The following is a 20125-nucleotide window of genomic DNA, read 5'->3' on the forward strand; positions in this document are numbered from 1 at the left end:
TTCTGTTTCCTTACTTTAAAAAAGGACGTAATTGATTTGGAGTCGTTTCAGAGAACGTTCAATCGACTGATGCCTGGGATGACGGGATTATCTTATGAGGAAAAGGTGGACAAGTTGGGCCTGTATACAGTGGAGTTTCGAAGAATGAGAGGTGATCTTTTTGAAAGATATAAGATCCTGAGGGGACTACAAAGATTAAATGCTGACAGGGCGTTTCCCCTTGTGGAATAGACTAGAACTAGGAGGCACAGTTCAAAAATAAGGGGTCACGAATTTAAGACGGAGATGAGGAGAAATGATTTTCTCTCAGAGCGTCGTTAAACTGTGGACCCTCCTTCCCCAGAGAGCGGTGGAGTCAGGATCATTGGATATTTCTAAGATTTAGTTGGATAGATTCCTGATTAACAAGGGAGTCAAAGTTAATATTAGGTAGACGGGAAAGTAGGGTTGAGGTCACAATCAGATCAGCCATGATCTTATCAAATGGCAGAGCAGGCTCGAGGGGCCGATTGGCCTACTCCTGCTCTTAATTCGTATGTTCGTATGTATGTATTAATAAAACCCTCGGCTGATTTGTTCAGAATCACTTATATTCTACGTGATCTCTTTGCCTTTTTCTTTAGTAATCTTTACCTAGCAGATGTAGACGCGTATATGAACGAGTGCCAGGATATCCAGGACAGAGAGTACGGGCTTATATCAAATTATACGTCTGTACCAGCGAGCTACAGGTGTCACTTAAATATGCAGGTTGCCTGAGGTGAAGGAAGGTGAGAGCTAAGCCAGTTAGCTCAGGTGCAGTTACCAGCGCCTATTGTGGATTCAGTCTCGAGCAGAGGTCATGAGTCGAACGGTAACGTTTCACCAAAGCAGAGTCGTCAACCAACGTTCTTGAAGTTAACATCACCATCCCAGGGGATGAAGTCGGTCAGCTCAACGAGGCCTCTCAAAAACATGAGGTCATCTAATCTCTGGAGACAGCAGGTAGATTACAATAGAAATTCGTTTTGGACGATGGTGCAAAATGAGCGATAGTGTTTCGGCCGCCCGTCTTACAGAACCTACTGTTTCAAAAGCAATTTTATTACCACTGAGGCCCAGCTAACACTAGTATGGAATGAAATATAAATCCATCTGTATGAATGAGCAAAGCTACAGATGTCAAGATATGAATAGGATTGCAGGTACAATGTACATGAAGATCTCGGAGTGAGAGTGTCTGGTCTCGGGCATACCCCAGTTTCAGCACTGAGAACAAAACCAGTGCCTCGTGAGAGTAAGTGACAGGGTGGGAAAAGCCGATTCCCAGGTGGAAAGGTACAACCCCAGGGAGAGTTCTGCCCAATGGGGGGAAGCAGCTGTCCATCTCATCAAGTTATATAATCCACCATCGGCATCAGCAGCAAAACTCAATGTTTACGCATCAATTTCGAAAAACGGTTCCTCGTTAGTTTCTGCCGAAAATGAAGACCAAAAGCTATAGCTGGTTATCAATAGTTTGTCACTGTTTCGATGGTAATATGCAGCACCACCCCTCCTCCCCTATTATATGGGGAGAGTCTGTTATGACCCAATCTCAGACTCTCCAAAAGGCGATTCCTTGTGGATAGACTGGAGAAGGTGGGATTGTTCTCCTTTGAGCAGAGAAGTTTGCGAGGAGATTTGATGGAGGAGTTTAAAATCATGATGGGTCCAGACAGAGTAGATCGAGAGAAACTCTTCCCATTGGCGGAATGTTCACGAACCAGAGGACATAGATTTAAGATAATTGGCAAAAGAACCAAAGGTGACATGGGGAAAAAGTTTTTTGACACATGGAGTGGTTGTGATCTGAAATGCGCTGCCTGGGTGTTGGTGGAGGCAGATTCAATTGTTGATTTCAAAAGGGAATTGGATAAGTACTTGAAGGGATAAAAATTGCAGGGCTGTGGGGATAGAGCGGGGGAGTGGGACGAGCTGGATTACTCTTGCAGAGGGCCTGCACGGACTCTCCGCCGAATGGCCTCCTTCTGTTCTGTAACCATTCTATGCATCTATGATTTTATGTATCTATGTCCAATCTTGGGGCGGCGAGGGAATATTACCTATCGACAAAATACAGGTCTGTTCACTACTGAAGAAAGCAGCACCCAAGCATCAATCCCAACCGCCTCGATCTGGGGGTAACTGATCTCTATTCTGGTGTGTAACGGTTCACAGGAAGAGCAAAAATTAATTGATAACAATGCATTTGGAGTTTAATGTATTACTTCATAATACCAGGGTCCGTGAGAGTTTGGAGGGAACTTGATGAATTGTCTTTGAATAAATGTGTTATGGACACTAAGGTGAGAGTGAACAATGGCTGTGCTCCTGGAAGTACAAATACGTCCCAATGTACGGGTCAGAGGAAACATATGGAAAGGTGGATTTGCAATTATAGACTTTCCAATCTCGTGTCAATTCTAGAGATCTTATACCAAGGAACCACGGCCATTGCGGCAGATCAGGTGATCGCACGTTCAAAGAGCCAATGGACGTGATGGTGAGAATTACAACCATCCCAAAGAATTAACTGGACAGCTGATCAGTGAACTCCTGGTAAAAGAGGGGAGCGAAGCGGAAAACTAATACTGATTAAATAGGATTTGATTCCAGAACTTATTCTTTACTGAATTGAACCCATGGGGCTGTCGACTCATGAGTGAAACTGTCGGTAAGGTCTTGATAGTTGTGACTGCTCCCGTGAGAGGGAACACTGGATCCCAGCAGAATATCACACTGTAGTTCCCAACAGACACTGTAGGGAGTGCAAGGTCCTGGAAGATTCTATCGCGGCTCCTTAACAAGCGAAAACATTTCCATCATGGTGGACAAATTGGGTACCCCAGAGCTTCAGAACCCATCGACATAGTTCTTCGAGTCTGTCCATTGCAGAAAGGGAGCGTGAGGTTCCGTGCTGATTGATGCAAATTCAGCTCTTGGATCAATTGGTCACAGACCCTCTTCCCCGAATTCAATGAACTCTGTTCACTCTGAGCAAAGCCGAGCCGCACCCCGCCATGGCCCGTGATACCGACAGGGGAATGTTAACCTTTAAAATGAACCCTTGTCACTCTGAGTAAATCCGAGCCGCACCCCGCCATGGCCCGCGATACCGGCACGGAAATGTTCGCCTTTCCGGCCGTGGACTAAGGGCCTCGTCCAATGATTTTTTTGAGTTGACTTGGTTCCAGTCAAAGGGCTTCCTCTGATGCTCTTTTTCAGTTGACTTGGTTCCCGTTCATTTTCTCTAAAAATCTGAATCGACCCAGAAATTCCTGGGCAGTGATTTCAAACTCAAACACTCTGGACGGCATTGTAGCATCGGCCAAAGGCAGCATTTGGGCCTCAGCAACGGACTCATAGAGAACCCCAATGCAACATGGCTTCATTCCCCACACCAATCCTATTGTAGTATCGGCCAAAGGCAGCACTTCGGTCTCAGCAACGGACTCACTGAGCATCCCAGTACAACATGGTATCATCCTCCACACCAGTGCCGTTGTGTTCACTCTAAGGGGCGGGGGATTCCTTGAAGCTTTTGCCGGGTGAAGAGTATTTTCTATGGTGTGGGCCGATAATATTTAGGACTGACGCTGATTTTATGACATAAGGAAGCAAAAGAGGAGAAACTCACTAATCCCACCACAGCATCTCACCTCTGTACTCTGAGAGGGAGACACGGGACAGGCACCAGGATGTTATTCTTGTCGAACGATAACCGATGTAACCGTAGTGATGTTGGGCCGAATGTTGCTGTGAGTGGCGAACAAACGGCACCAATTGCCCAGAGACTTCTCTGAGCATTTCCACGGCAAAATGCGATAAACGGGGCAGCCATTCAGCACAGCGCCCTCTACAGGGCACCTGCTACCTGTAGTTGTGTATATCTCCTTAACCAATCAGATTGAAGAATAGTCCGTCACAGCGCAACAACAACCAGGAAGCGTAAGTTCGAATAGTGAATTCAATGTCAAATCAGGTACAGAAAGCGAAATAAAAAGAAGGAAAGAAAGATTGAATTAAGAGAGGGCGAAAAAGTTAATAAAAACATGCATTTCTTAATTGGCTAATATTAACTCAAATATGAAGCAATGTGACTCCACACTTGTAGAAGTTAATTTTCAGTGCCAGAGAGGTTGTTTAGCAACAATTAAAACTTGACACGCCGTCAAAATGTTACTGAGCCTTGAAAGGACTTGACTTTTCTTTTGTGACGAGTTTTTCCGCATCTGCGACGGCAGTGCAGAAACTTCACACCGTTCAAAACATTTGAATGGGGAGCCAACCGGCGAGATGCGGTTTTCCCGCAGCTTTTGGAGGAGTATCTCATCTCATTGAGTAACTTCTGGATTTCCGCGTTTAAGGCGCGGTCAGCGGAAGTTACTTCCATTTTCATGTAAATAATGGTGAGCGCTGTTTGTCTCACTCTTATTTTTAAAACAAAATCCGGCCCAATGGGTTCTGTTTGAATCTAAAAACACTAAACGGAGGCCGCTCCAGAGTGTCTGAGAATAGAGCAGGCCGCTCCTTTACACAAGAACCAGAGGCGACAAAAGGAAACATTTTTTTACGCAGCGAGTTATAATGATCTGGAACGCACTGCCTGAAAGGGCGGTGGAAGCAGATTCAGTAAAAACTTTCAATAGCTAATTGAATAAATCCTTCAAGTGAAAAACAAAACAGGGCTGTTGACAAAGAGAGCGGAGTGGGTCTCATTGGGTAGCTATTTGAAAGAGCCAGTACACGCAGGAGGGGCCAAATGGCCTCCTTCTGTGCTGAATCATGCTCTGATACGATGACACATTGTGGAAACACATTCTCTTTGCTGAAGTTTAATTAACATCATTGTCGTTTGTTTAATAGAAAGATGTTGGTCTAAAAGATTATAAAATTCAATATTCCCAACTGTCAATGTTGTATTATTGGAGATGAGAAAATTGTAAGGATGATTAAAAATGTTCTTTGATAAAAAGTTTGGATCTTTGTAACAAGCAGTTCTGCACTAATGGAAAAGGAAGATGATCCGAGCCAGGCCAGATCCAGATTTAATTTCACAACAGGAATTCAGACAGGTTCTCGGAGCACCGCCCCCTCCCAGTCTCCAAGGCACTGTTTCCTCACACTTGGACCCGATTATTGTTCCTTGTCCCTGTTCATATTCTTCATTCCCCCGCAGCTCGACCCGTCTCTCGCCACTTGGTAGGTTGCTGTTTGCGAGGAGATTGAACCCGGAGGTTTTGCAGAATATCTGGCCATTTTCTGGACGGCTCTTTGTCCGCATGACGCTAGGAAGACATCTACGTGCTGGAGGCCGTGCAGAGAAGAAGCTGAGACTGATCCTGGTATTAAAAGGCTGAGTAAAGAGGAAAGGCTGGAGTAACCTGGCCTTCTCACACTGAAAAGGAGGCGTCTGAGAGCATATCTAAATAATATGGCACTGGGTGTGGAAAAGGGGGGATTCGGAAGATCACTTTAAGTTAAATTGTGAGAGAAGGACAAGAGGATATGGGTTCACACTTAGGACTGACATCAGGAGGTTCTCCATCACATGAAGAGTGACCAACACCTGGAGCGGAATCGCAGATAAGCCGTGGAGGCGAAAACCCTGGAATCAGTTAAGAAACAATTGGATGCTAAAATTGAGGGATTGTAGGATATTTTTGGGAGATCGAATTTAGGCTGCCGAATGGCTTCTTTCGCCTGTAATAATCTGGTGGGTATCAGCACAATGTGGGAGAAGGCCCTTTAATAAGGACCGAGCTCTGTGCTCCGCCTTTGAAATGGTTGTTGAGGGACAGCCCCAGTGAATTAGCTTCGCCCCGACCCCCAGTCAGGTTTGAAGGAAGCCAGAAGGACCCGATCCCCAGCGAGGTCCAGAACTGAGCTTGATTTTTTTGCATGCGTGCAGCTCTATTTGTCAGAGATAATCTGCCTGCCGTTTGTATTCAATTATTCCATTTGAGATTCGCCCTTGTCGGTCTGTCCATTCTCCTAACGCGTATCTGAAATTTTCCGCTTTCATCCGTGTATCTCCAACACCTTTCCCCTCTGTACAGTATCTTTCTCTTTCTCATTTCACTTCTGACTGTTTCGTTAACCTCTTTTTCACCGTGTTGTTAATGGACAGTTACAGACAATAAGTATATATTTACTCTGCATCTTCAACAGGGTTCTTGTTAATGAATCTCAATTATTTCCGCATTGAATTTTAATTACACAATCTTCCAACAAATACATCTACGATTTAATCTAATATCCTTTTAGTTGATTTATTTTTAAATTGTACCCCGTGCTATTCGACTGTGATGGTCATCATATCAAGATCATGTCGAATTTCCTCATCCTCTGATCGCTAGAATCCACGTGCATTATCGCCCATTCTCCTCGCCCTTTCGCGGTGCCGCTCATCATTACGAAGACAGGTTAAGTTTTCTTCTTGTCACACGCATAAGGATCAGAGAGGAACCTTGCGTTAAGTTAACCTGCTTTAACTCTTAATATTCCTCATTTATATTTGGTTGATTCAAATCTGAACTGAAGTAATTTTCTTATTTTCCCTCAACCTCCTGAACTCCCAATAAAGTAAACGTTCACACTTCATGGAACTATCCGAATAACCTCGTTGACCTAACATTGTTTTTTCTCATTCTGAGGAGTGCAGAAAGCAAGAGATGTTGATTGGTGGGGGCGGGGGGGAGGGGGGGAGTCATCGAAAAGTTGGACCTCACATTTGGAGGATGGGTGGCACGAGAATCATCGAGTCGTTTCAACAGAGAAGGAGTCCATTCAGCCCATCGAAACTCGGAAGGCTCTTTGTAAGAGCAATCCAGTTTATCCCATTCCCCCGCTCTTTCCCCGTAGACCTGATTTTTTTCCCTTCAAATATTTATCCAATTCCTTTTTGAAAGCAACGATTGAATCTGCATCCACCGCCCTTTCAGACAGTGCGTTCCAGATCATAACTACTCGCTGCATCAAAAATTTCCTCCTCATGTCGCCTTTGATTCGTTTTCCAATTACCGTAAATCTGTGTCCGCTGGTTCTCGACCCTTCCACCAATGGGAACAGTTTCTCATTATTTACTTTATCTTAACCCGTCATTCTTTTGAACACTTCCATCAAATCTCCTCTCAACCTTCTCTGCTCTGAGGAAAACAACCCCAGCTTTTCCAGTCTTTCCAGGAAACTGAATTCCCTCATCCCTGGAACAATTTTAGTAAATCTCTTCTGCACCCACTCTTTGACCTTCACTTCTTTCCTAAAGTGCGGTGCCCAGAATTGGACACAATGCTCCAGTTGTGGCGGAACCAGAGTTTTATAAAGTTTCAACATAACTTCCTTGCTTTTGTACTATAAGGCTCGTTTTATATAGCACAGGATCGTGTATGATTTTTAACCGCTTTCTCAAACTGTCCTGCCACTTTCTAAGATACGTGCACATATACCCCCAGATCTCTGTGCCCCTGCAACCCTTTAGAATTGTACCCTTTAGTTTTCATTGTCCCTCCTCGTTCTCCCTGCTAAATTTTATCGCTTCGCACTTCTCTGCATCAAATTTAATCTGCCACGTGTTCGCCCATTCCACGAGCTTGTCTATCTCCTCCTGAAATCTATTACTATCCTCCTCACTGTTTACGAAACGTCCAAATTTTGTGTCATCTGCAAATTTTGAACTTGTGCCATTTACACCCAAGTCCAAGTCAAAAAAACAGTGGTCCCAGAACCGACCCCTGTTGAAGACCACTGTATACTTTCCACCAGTCCGAAAAACAACTGTTCATCACTACTCTCTTTTTCCTGTCACTTAGCCAATTTCTTATCGATGCAGCTACTACCGCTCTCTTTCCATGGGTTCTAATTTTGCTCACAAGCCTGTTGTGTAGCATTTTATCAAACGCCTTTTGATAGTCCTTATACACAACACCAACCGCATTTCCCTGATCAGCCCTCTCTGTAACCTCATGAAAAAACTCAATCCAGTTAGTTAAACACGATTTGCCTTTAACAAATCAGTACTGGCTTTTCTTTATTAATCCACACTTGTCCAAATGACTGTTAATTTTGTCCTGAATTATCGTTTCTAAAAGCTTCGCCACCACCGAAGTTAAATCGACTGACCTACAGTTACACTTTTCTGAACAAGGGTGTTACATTTGCAATTCTCCACTCCTCTGGCACCACTCCCGTATCGAAGGATGATTGGAAGATTATGGCCAAGAGCACTACAATTTCCACCCTTACTTCCCTCAGCAACCTAGGTTACATCCCATCAGGACCGGGTGACTTACCTTCTTTAAGTATAGCTAGGCTTTCCAGTACCTCATCCTTATCAATTTCACTCCATCCAGTATCTCAACTACCTCTGCTTTTAATGTGATTTTGGCAGCATCTTCTTCCTTGGTAAAAACAGATGTAAGGTATTTATTTAGTACCTCAGCACTGCCCTCTGTCCCCATGCGTAGATCTCCTTTTTGATCCTTTATCGGCACCACTCGTTCTCTTACGAACCCTTTACTATTTATATATCTATGGAAGACTTTAGGATGCAATTTTATGTTAGCCGCCATTCTATTCTCATACTTTAACTTAGCCCCTCTCATTTCCGTTTTCACTTCTCTGTAATTTCCTGATTAGGATTCTCTGTTATTTTATCCGGATTTATATTGGGTCAGGTAACAGTGTGCCACAGCTCCTGATTAGGATTCCCGGATATTTAACAGGATTTATACCGGATTAAGATCGATGGGGTCATTGTTAAATCATCATAAAATATGGCTTTGATTTTGGAATAGTGACATCAAAGTGATTTTCAGTTTAAAGGTCGATCCCTCAGACAATTGGGGAAGGGCCATTAACGGAGAGAAATGTCGTCAATCCGCAAGAAGTATAACTTCCAGGGGCGGGGTGGGAGGGGCAGTTTCAGCCGGTGGAAGCCGGCCACTTTGATGAGATCGCTGGTTTTGTCCTGGCCACTGTTCGGCTGAGAGTTTAGCGCATTGATTCTTGCGAAAAGTGATCACAGGAATATTCGGCTTTAATGGTCTTTGTCGTGCAGCAGACTCTGAACCGGGATGATCACATCACAACTTTTCACACCCTGATATCTGGGGCTAGAAATTCCGCTGCTCGGTTGCAAATTCAGGAAAGCGAGACACCCCAGGTTATAATTCTCTGTGTATTAATATTAGTGGAAGGAAAATGACGGGCCAGCGATGCAGTGTTTGGGACAGGCACGGCTGGTGTGCGGATGGAGCCGGAGCCGGTATCCATCCCGACATTCGAAAGCGCTCTCTTTTATCCAAGCATTTAAACTGATTGCTTTCGATGGCTTAACACCTGCATTAAATACCGCACAGAGGAATGTAGGACGGGGAGGTTAATTGTTTAATTAGAAATGAGGACCAGAGAAACACATGAACTGTTGATTTAGAAACCGGGGAATCAGAACCACATCTGATTGGATTTGACACGGTCATGCAATGGTTAACATGATCATTCCTTTGTTTTCAATTTTCCCTGTTGATTTTGGATGATGTTGTTGATAACACAGCGCCATCTCACGATTGTGGCTGGGTGCAGCTGCATCGCCGACCGATGGAATAAAAAACCTGTGCCTGCGGCCGAACTAGTGCCTTAAATTTTATTGGTCATCTGAATACTGTTGAATGCGCCTATTACACAGAACTGCCCGCAACTCATAATCACTTCCGCCTGACGCTGGATGCCAGCCGGATTGGCAGAGCCTGGGCTCCCGGGGTCCTGAAACCAAGTGGAGTTTGGCTTTCAGAGAACCTCAGGATGAAGTGGAACTTGGAAGAGTGACGGGTAAAGGGCGCACGTAAACACAATTAATAAATGAAGGTCATTCACAATTACAGTACGAAGGTTATTGTTAGCGGAAAGTTTTCTGTCAGGTTCTTGAACATTGAAGTGAGGCGTCATAAGTTTATTGAACACACATTACATGCAATAGCATTTAAACATACACTTCAAGGGTTGTACTTACACCCACACCTGATGATGGTTAGTTGGGGATTTAAAACGTGTTTCAGTTCTGAGCTCAGTATCTTAGACCTTTACCAATCCCAATACTCATTACAAACAGACAGTTTGTAAACATTTTCTCAGTCCCTGTACGTGTCAATCCACATAATTCTGCATTACGTAATTATGGAAAAGTTCAATTATATCCCCAGATATTATTTTACGTTGGGCTAAAAAGTATAATTCCTTACTTCGTTATCTTATCGATAGTTTCATTCCTGATCCATATAATTGCAATGGTACAAAGTAAAACCTTTAATTGTAAATCTGTCTTTGTTTCTTTATCATTTGTTCCAATTACAAATGATGATGTATGTCCAGATATTTCCCTTTGCAGAACAAACAGCTTTCCACCTTGTCAGCATATGATTAAATTTCTCTGAAATTTAGGAATTATTATGCAATGTTCCGTCTTTAATGAAGTTTCTTATTACTTCATCCTGAAACTGACCATTGCTGCAGGGTCGGCCCTGGTCCAACAGCCCAATGGGAATTTAAATTGCCTTTCACTTCCCTGCTTAACAGGCAAAGGTTGAAAGTAAATGTAACTATAATATAAGGAAAAACCAATGCAGTGTATGATTAGCAGTTTCAGGACAGTCTGATTCGTCCTTTCTTGACAATCCTTCCTTTGTTGGCATTCGAGTGTTTAAGGTCAACACTGAAGAATGTCTCAATAGCACCATAAATCTGTCTCCATCTATTTATTGCGCAAATCTCTACCCATTGGTTTTCCATACGTTCTCAATCACGAGAACCACATTAACCATTTCATGTAGTGGTGTTGTCACCGTGACTCACCATGTCTTGGACCTGTACTTCGGTCCATCTTCATCATTCATCTCGCATGCTGGTTTCTCAATGCACAACGCATCATTTCTGTGAACACAGCGATATCCCAAGAATCATGCAGCACGAGACAACCGAGACAAGCCATTCCTGCCCTTTCTGGCTCTCTCTCTCAAAAGATTGGGGGTCTGGAGATGTTTGGTTGGAATATTTCCCTGCACTGTCCCGATGTTTCGGGTAGTGACCAAGCGATCAAATACATTTTCCTCATTGTTCAGTATAAGCAAGGACACCACCATCTCCAAGAGAAAGATATCAATTAACCATCTTAACTACACTTCCCTAACTTTCACTAGATTGTGCATTGATACCAGATTGATATATTTTGGCGAGTGCTGCCCTGGTGATTTACGATAAGATATGACGGGAGAGGAAAGATACAAACAGAAAGCTTTCATTAGTTGAGGGTTCAAGATGTAACGGCCATAGATAAAAGAATAAATGTAAGAGATTTAGAATTGAGTGTGGGTGAAACATCTTCGCGTGAATAGTTGTGTAGCTGTGGAATTTAAGGATCAGAAATCATATGAGTGGGCAAATACATGGCAGATCAAATATAGTGTGGATAAATATGAAGTTATCCACTTCGGATGGAAAAACAGAAAGGCAGAGTGTTATTTAAATTGTGATGGATTGGGAGATGTTGATGTACAAAGTGACCTGGGTGTCCTTGTACACCAGTCACTGAAAGCAAACATGCAGGTGCAACAAGCAGTTAGGATGGCAAATGGTATGTTGGCCTTCATTCCAAGAGGATTTGAGTGCAGGAGCAAGGATGTCTTACTGCAGACCACACATGGAGTATTTTGTGCCGTTTTGGTCTCCTAACCTAAGAATGGATATACTTGCCATAGAGGGAGTTCAGCGAAGGTTCACCAGACTGATTCATGTGATGGCAGGACTGTCGTATGAGGAGAGATTGGGTCGACTGGACCTGTATTCACTAGAGTTTAGAAGAATGAGATGGGATCTTATTGAAACATATCAAATTCTGAAGGACTAGACAGACTGGATGCAGGGCGGATGCTTCCCTTGGCTGGGTGGTCCAGAATGAGGGGTCATAGTCTCATGACACTGAGTAGGACATTTAGGACTGAGGTGAGGAGAAATTTCTTCACTCAGAGAGTGGCGAACCTGTGCAATTATCTACGACAGAAGGCTGTGTAGGCCTTGTCGCTAAAGTGTTTTGAAGGAGCGAGATATATTTCCAGACTAAAAAGGCATCAAGAGGTAAGGGGAGAGAGTTGGAATATGGTATTGAGAAAGAGGATCAAGCATGACCATATTGAATGGCGGAGCAGGCTCAAAGGACGGAATGGCATACTCCTGCGCCTATTTTCTATGTTTCTATATCAATATTCAAGATTAAATTGGATAGATGGATGACTAAAATAGGTTGAAGGGATATTGAGACTCGGGGCAGATAAATGAATTGTAATTATTTTATAACTTTATTATTATTCGTTCATGGGATGTGGGCGTCTCTGGCAAGGCCTGCTTTTATTGCGCATCCCTCATTGTCCTTGAGAAGGTGGTGTGCCGTCTTCTTGAACCGCTGCAGTCCGTGTGGTGAAGGTTCTCCCACTGAACTGTTCGGTAGGGAGCTCCAGGATTTTGACACAGCGACGATGAAGGAACAATGATATATTTCCAAGCCGTGATGGTGTTTGACTTGGAGGGGAAGGTGCAGGTGCTATTGTTCCCATGTGCCTGCTGCCCTTGACCTCCTAGGTGGCAGACGTCGCGGGTTTAGGAGGTGCTGTCGAAGAAGCCTTGGCGAGTTGCTGAAGTGCATCATGTACATGGTACATACTGCAGCCACAGTGCGTCGGTGGTGAAGGAAGTGAATGTTTATTTTGGTAGATGGGGTGCCAATCAAGCGGGCTGCTTTGTGCTGGATGGTGTCGCGTTCTTGAGTGTTGATGAAGCTGCACTCATCCAGGCAAGTGGAGAGTATTCCATCACGCTCCTCACTTGTGCCTTGTCGGTGGTGCAAAGGCTTTGGGGAGTCAGGAGGTGAGTCACTCGCCGCAGAATACCCAGCCTCTGACCTGCTTTTGTAGCCACATTATTTATGTGGCTAGGCCAGTTAAGTTTCTGGTCAATGGTGAACCCCCCCCCACCCCCCCCCACCCCCCCCCACCCCAGGAAGTTGATGGTGGGGGATTCGGCGATGGTAATGCCGTTGAATTAAAGGGGAGGTGGTTGGACTCTCTCTTGTTGGAGATGGTCATTGCCTGGCACTTATCTGGCGCGAATGTTACCTGCCACGAATCAGCCCAAGCCTGGATGTTTTCCAGGTTTTGCTGCATGCGGGCTCGGACTGCTTCATAATCTGAGGGGTTGCGAATGGAACTGAACACTGTGCAATCATCAGCGAACATCCCCATTTCTGACCTTATAATAGAGGGAAGGTCATTGATGAAGCAGCTGAGGATGGTTGGGCCCAGGATACTGCCCGGAGGAATTTCTATGGTAATGTCCTGCGGCTGAGATGATTGGCCTCCAACAACCACTACTATCTTCCTTTTTGCGAGGTATGACTCCAGCGACTGGAGAATTTTCCCCCTGATTCCCATTTTTTATATTTTTTTTTATTCGTTCACGGGATGTGGGCGTCGCTGGCAAGGCCGGCATTTATTGCCCATCCCTAATTGCCCTCGAGAAGGTGGTGGTGAGCCGCCTTCTTGAACCGCTGCAGTCCGTGTGGTGACGGTTCTCCCACAGTGCTGTTAGGAAGGGAGTTCCAGGATTTTGACCCAGCGACAATGAAGGAACGGCGATATATTTCCAAGTCGGGATGGTGTGTGACTTGGAGGGGAACGTGCAGGTGGTGTTGTTCCCATGCGCCTGCTGCCCTTGTCCTTCTAGGTGGTAGAGGTCGCGGGTTTGGGAGGTGCTGTCGAAGAAGCCTTGGCGAGTTGCTGCAGTGCATCCTGTGGATGGTACACACTGCAGCCACAGTGCGCCGGTGGTGAAGGGAGTGAATGTTTAGGGTGGTGGATGGGGTGCCAATCAAGCGGGCTGCTTTATCTTGGATGGTGTCGAGCTTCTTGAGTGTTGTTGGAGCTGCACTCATCCAGGCAAGTGCAGAGTATTCCATCACACTCCTGACTTGTGCCTTGTAGATGGTGGAAATGCTTTGGGGAGTCAGGAGGTGAGTCACTCGCCGCAGAATACCCAGCCTCTGACCTGCTCTTGTAGCCACAGTATTCATATGGCTGGTCCAGTTAAGTTTCTGGTCAATGGTGACCCCCAGGATGTTGATGGTGGGGGATTCGGCGATGGTAATGCCGTTGAATGTCAAGGGGAGGTGGTTAGGCTCTCTCTTGTTGGAGATGGTCATTGCCTGGCACTTATCTGGCGCGAATGTTACTTGCCACTTATCAGCCCAAGCCTGGATGTTGTCCAGGTCTTGCTGCATGCGGGCTCGGACTGCTTCATTATCTGAGGGGTTGCGAATGGAACTGAACACTGTGCAGTCATCAGCGAACATCCCCATTTCTGACCTTGTGATGGAGGGAAGGTCATTGATGAAGCAGCTGAAGATGGTTGGGCCTAGGACACTGCCCTGAGGAACTCCTGCAGCAATGCCCTGGGGCTGAGATGCTTGGCCTCCAACAACCATTACCATCTTCCTTTGTGCTCGGTATGACTCCAGCCACTGGAGAGTTTTCCCCCTGATTCCCATTGACTTCAATTTTACTAGGGCTCCTTGGTGCCACACTCGGTCAAATGCTGCCTTGATGTCAAGGGCAGTCACTCTTACCTCACCTCTGCAATTCAGCTCTTTTGTCCATGTTTGGACCAAGGCTGTAATGAGGTCTGGAGCCGAGTGGTCCTGGCGGAACCCAAACTGAGCATCGGTGAGCAGGTTATTGGTGAGTAAGTGCCGCTTGATAGCACTGTCGACGACACCTTCCATCACTCTGCTGATGATTGAGAGCAGACTGGCCGGATTGGATTTGTCCTGCTTTTTGTGGACAGGTCATACCTGGGCAATTTTCCACATTGTCGGGTGGATGCCAGTATTGTAGCTGTACTGGAACAGCTTGGCTAGAGGCGCAGCTAGTTCTGGGGCACATTTCTTCAGCACTACAGCTGGGATGTTGTCGGGGCCCATAGCCTTTGCTGTATCCAGTGCATTCAGCCGTTTCTTGATATCACGTGGAGTGAATCGAATTGGCCGAAGACTGGCTTCCGTGATGGTGGGGATATCGGGAGGAGGCTGAGATGGATTATCCACTCGGCACTTCTGGCTGAAGATGGTTGCAAACGCTTCAGCCTTGTCTTTTGCACTCACGTGCTGGACTCCGCCATCATTGAGAATGGCGATGTTTCCAGAGCCTCCTCCTCCCGTTAGTTGTTTAATTGTCCACCACCAATCACGACTGGATGTGGCAGGACTGCAGAGCTTTGATCTGATCCGTTGGTTGTGGAATCGCTTAGCTCTGTCTATAGCATGTTGCTTCCGCTGTTTAGCATGCATGTAGTCCTGAGTTGTAGCTTCACCAGTTTGGCACCTCATTTTTAGGTACGCCTGGTGCTGCTCCTGGTATGCTCTTCTACACTCCTCATTGAACCAGGGTTGATCCCCTGGCTTGTTGGTAATGGTAGAATGAGGAATATGCCGGGCCATGAGGTTACAGATCGTGCTGGAATACAATTCTGCTGCTGCTGATGGCCCACAGCGCCTCATGGATGCCCAGTTTTGAGCTGCTGGATCTGTTCTGAATCTATCCCATTTTGCACGGTGGTAGTGCCACACAACACGTTGGATGGTGTCCTCAGTGCGAAGACGGGAATTCATCTCCACGAGGAATGTGCGGTGGTCACACCTACCAATACTGTCATGGACAGATGCATTTGCGACAGGTAGATTGGTGAGGACGAGGTCAAGTAAGTTTTTCCCTCGTGTTGGTTCGCTCACCATCTGCCGCAGGCCCAGTCTCGCAGTTATGTCCTTCAGGACTCGGCCAGCTCAGTCAGTGGTGTTGCGACCCAGCCACTCTTGGTGATGGACATTGAAGTCCCCCACCCAGAGTACATTTTGTGCCCTTGCTACCCTCAGTGCTTCCTCCAAGTGGTGTTCAACATGGAGGAGGACTGAAGGTGGTAATCAGCAGGAGGTTTCCTTGCCCATGTTTGACCTGATGCCATGAGATTTCATGGGGTCCAGAGTCAATGTTGAGGAATCTCAGGGCCACTCCCTCCTGACTGTATATCACTGTACCGCCACCTCTGGTGGGTCTGTCCTGCCGGTGGGACAGGACATACCCAGGAATGGTGATTGAAGTGTCTGGGACGTTGGCTGAAAGATATGATTCTGTGAGTATGGCTATGTCAGGCTGTTGCTTGACTAGTCTGTGGGACAGCTCTCCCAATTTTGGCACAAGTCCCCAGATGTTCGTCAGGAGGACCTTGCAGGGTCGACTGGGCTTGGTGTTTTGCCGTTGTCGTGTCCGGTGCCTAGTGGTCCGATGCCGGGTGGTCCGTCCGGTTTTATTCTTATTATGACTTTTCGTAGCGAGATTTTACAACTGAGTGGCTTGCTCGGCCATTTCAGAGGGCAATTAAGAATCAACCACATTGCTGTGGGTCTGGAGTCACATATAGGCCAGACCGGGTAAGGGCGGCAGGTTTCCTTCCCTAAAGGACATTAGTGAACCAGATGGGTTTTTACGACAATCCGGTAGTTTCATGGCCATCATTACTGATACTAGTATTTTAATTCCAGATTTTTATTTAATTAATTTAATTTTTTAATTAATTAATTGAATTTAAATTCGCCAGCTGCCGTGGCGGGATTTGAACTCATGACTCTGGATTTTAGTCTCGGTCTCTGGATTACTAGCCCAGTAACATAACCACGAGCCCAGTAACATAACCACTATGCTACATCATCAACTTTACTCGGGTTCCTTGTTGCCACACTCGGTCAAATGCTGCCTTGATGTCAAGGGCAGTCACTCTCACCTCACCTCTGGAATTCAGCTCTTTTGTCCATATTTGGACCAAGGCTGTAATGAGGTCTGGAGCCGAGTGGTCCTGGCGGAACCCAAACTGAGCATCAGTTAGCAGGTTATTGGTGAGTAAGTGCCGCTTGATAGCACTGTCGACGACACCTTCCATCACTTTGCTGATGATTGAGAGTGGACTGATGGGGCGGTAATTGGCCGGATTGGATTTGTCCTGCTTTTTGTGGACAGGACATAGCTGGGCAATTTCTCACATTGTCGGTTAGATGCCAGTGTTGCAGCCGTACTGGAACAGTTTGGCTCGAGGCACGGCTAATTCTGGAGCACATGTTCTCAGCAGGACAGCGGGATGTTTTCGGGGCCCATGGCCTTTGTCGCACCCAGTGCACTCAACCGTTTCTTGATATCACGTGGAGTGAATTAAATTGGCTGAAGACTGGCTTCTAATGGTGGAGATATCGGGAGGAGGCCGAGGTGGAATATCCACTCGGCACTTCTGGCTCAAGATGGTTGCAAACGCTTCAGTCTCGTCTTTTGCACTCACGTGTTGGACTCTGCCATCTTTGAGGATGGGGGTGGAAACAGAGCCTCCTCCTCCGTTCGTTGTTTGTTTTGCTTGGGTGGAGGGTAAACGCCGACAAGGACTGAATGAAAAGAAAAGAAAGAGGGATTTGCATTTATATAGCGCCTTTCACGACCTCAAGACGTCCCAAGACGCTTTACATCCAATAAAACACCTATGAAGTGTAGTTACTGTTGTCATTTTGGCTGCATATTCAAACGAACATTACAGAAGAATTACAAATAACCACGATTGTAACATCCGTCATTGTTTCTACACTAAAGGAAACTTTATCTATTAATTCAACTGGGCGTCTTATTCCAGTACTTGCGGTGTGAAACAGTTAACGCTGACGCCTCATGCTCTACTCCACTACTGAAGCTCAATCATGTATATTTTCTTTGAATCTTGCTCGGGAAGCGCGCTGTTTAAGCAGGAAACGATTCTGTTCGCCCTGGGAAAGATGCCGACATAAATCACAGGGCAAAATGGAGGACATGTTTTCTGATACCTGTTAGTTTTCACAAGGACAATCCATTTTCGTCCTGACAGGAAGAGGGCCATTCTAAGAAGGTACCCGGAAGTATTTGATTTCTAGTTCAGAAAGGGAGCTTTGGGTATTTTTTTTTTCATTTTCTTAACAAATATCAGAATATTTGTCCATGGAGATTTGATCATCTGCTTCAGCTCTTCCCTGAATTTCGTTTGGGTAGCTGCGTAAATACACGTGTTTGTACAGGAACTCAAATACATGAGCATAAATCCGGTTTCAGTGGCGATATAGGCAGGAGCTGCAGAATCGCCTTGGTAATGCATGGCGTTTGTCAGTCTGGTCGTTAAAAAACTAACAATAGCTGTCAGCCACAATAGTATAAAACTGCCCGATACAGTGAACAGTAAAATGATGGATTTCCTTCGGTTCTCCATCTCTCGATCGCTCTGATTCTCACTGCTCTGACCCCGCAGTCCCCTGCGGGCTCTACTGGCCACTAAAATACACCTGACTGTCAAACAATTAAAGAGCAATATCAAAGCAAAAGGAAGCCATGCAACTAAAACACTTTTTAACCACGAGTAAGCTGCACCTGCAGGTGATGAAAAAAAGTCGATTCTGTTGCGGCAACCCCAGTGAACACTGTTAATTATTCGGTCAGGTTCATATGCAAACCAAAAGGGGATGTTCTCTAAACAGATCAGGACAGAGATCGTTGTGATAACCGCAGCCGCATTTCTCACTGTGCAATACTTTGTTTTAAACGTCTGACAACATACAGATACAAATCGGTCAAATGTGAACGAGACTGTGAACCACACCGACATATCCAGGGTAGCGGGATTCATGCACAGAATGAACTTACAAACGGCAGTGTAGGACAGGAATGAATGTGGAAAGTGATAACTGAAAAAGTAATACACGATTACATTGAAGATAATGACCAGTAGATCTGCTGTTGCCATGGTCACCATATAGACAGAGATACATTTGGAAAGGCCACAATTTCCTCTGGAGAGAATCACGATTGTCACTAGGTTCGCTGTAAGAAAGAGGGGAAAGAAGTAAGTCACGGGGACAGTCAGAGAAATCTCACAGCACATTGTGGGGAAGTATTTAGATGTGATCCAAATTAGGTTTATACAAACGGATTCTTTTAATTATACAGGAGAGCGCTGACGTCATGTTGTTTAATGGAAAGAAATCATTGAAACTCAATATGGAGTGAGTGAAAATCCGCCGTCCTTCCAGCAGCCTTCAGTCAGACGTCGTCAAGAATTAAATATAATTTCACAGTAATTACTGGAAAGGTATGAATACAAATAAAAAATTCAACTGCGAAATAAACATTCGATTTTGGTCGAAACTCTGGCCTTTTTCTATTTATAATCGGCCCAGGAAACTGCTCGGGAACAGAGCGGGCGCTGGTGGAACCGCGAAGGTTCTTTGCAGCCGTGGGGAGGGGAGCAATTTCCTGAGCGGCAATTAGTTCGCAAATGAGCTTTCAACGGCCTCTGTTGGTGGAGGTGGCTGCAGGCTGGGGAATTATCAACTTAAAGGGCACAGGTAACAGCGGTACAAATGAAATGGTTAACAAAGACACCAAACAACACATTCTATAGTGATCTATGCACTGTTGGCGGGGCCGGGGAATCAGCCTCGTCCTCCCTCGTATTGGGAGCAACATTGATCGCCCATTGCCCACGATCTCCCGATCAGAGCAACGCCTCACCGGCGCCGCGGATTGCTAGAATTCCCGCTGATATTCACTAATTTATCCCGGTGGATCAATGACTCCGAAATTAGGACATTCTCGGAATTTGACACATAATCATTAAAAGTGAGATAGTGAACAGTTATGAAACAACAGGTTAAATTGACTTACCGGGAAAACCAAAGGCTGCGAGAATCGGGTAGTAAATCTCCTTAATATGAAGAATTGTTGGCATTTCCATTTTTAGTAGAATGAGTGAATTCTTTCCGGCTTCACGGTTCCGATTTGAGTGTACCTGAGATCCGAAAATACTCCCCCTTCATAGAACAATCGGTGCCCCGGTGAGAAAATCAGGTTGCACAATAATTGGCGTTAGTTACAGTCACTTAACAAACAAGGTGGAATTATCCAACCCAGTGCTCCCCGGATGCCAAAGGGGAAATTACACAGGACAGTTCGTG

The 20125-nt window shown here is 45.5% G+C and overlaps 1 protein-coding gene across 1 annotated transcript; it reads right to left on the bottom strand.

Moving 5' to 3' along the window:
• Window positions 1-18051: 18051 nt before the first annotated feature.
• Window positions 18052-19905, bottom strand: LOC137315005 (probable G-protein coupled receptor 139). The gene is made up of 2 exons (XM_067979961.1): window positions 19836-19905; window positions 18052-18992 (listed from the first exon to the last, which is right to left on the bottom strand). Exons 1-2 carry the CDS (start codon window positions 19903-19905, stop codon window positions 18052-18054), a joined length of 1011 nt encoding a protein of 336 aa, XP_067836062.1.
• Window positions 19906-20125: the final 220 nt, after the last annotated feature.

Source organism: Heptranchias perlo, unplaced genomic scaffold, assembly GCF_035084215.1.
Source record: "Heptranchias perlo isolate sHepPer1 unplaced genomic scaffold, sHepPer1.hap1 HAP1_SCAFFOLD_53, whole genome shotgun sequence".
Lineage (NCBI taxonomy): Eukaryota > Metazoa > Chordata > Chondrichthyes > Hexanchiformes > Hexanchidae > Heptranchias > Heptranchias perlo.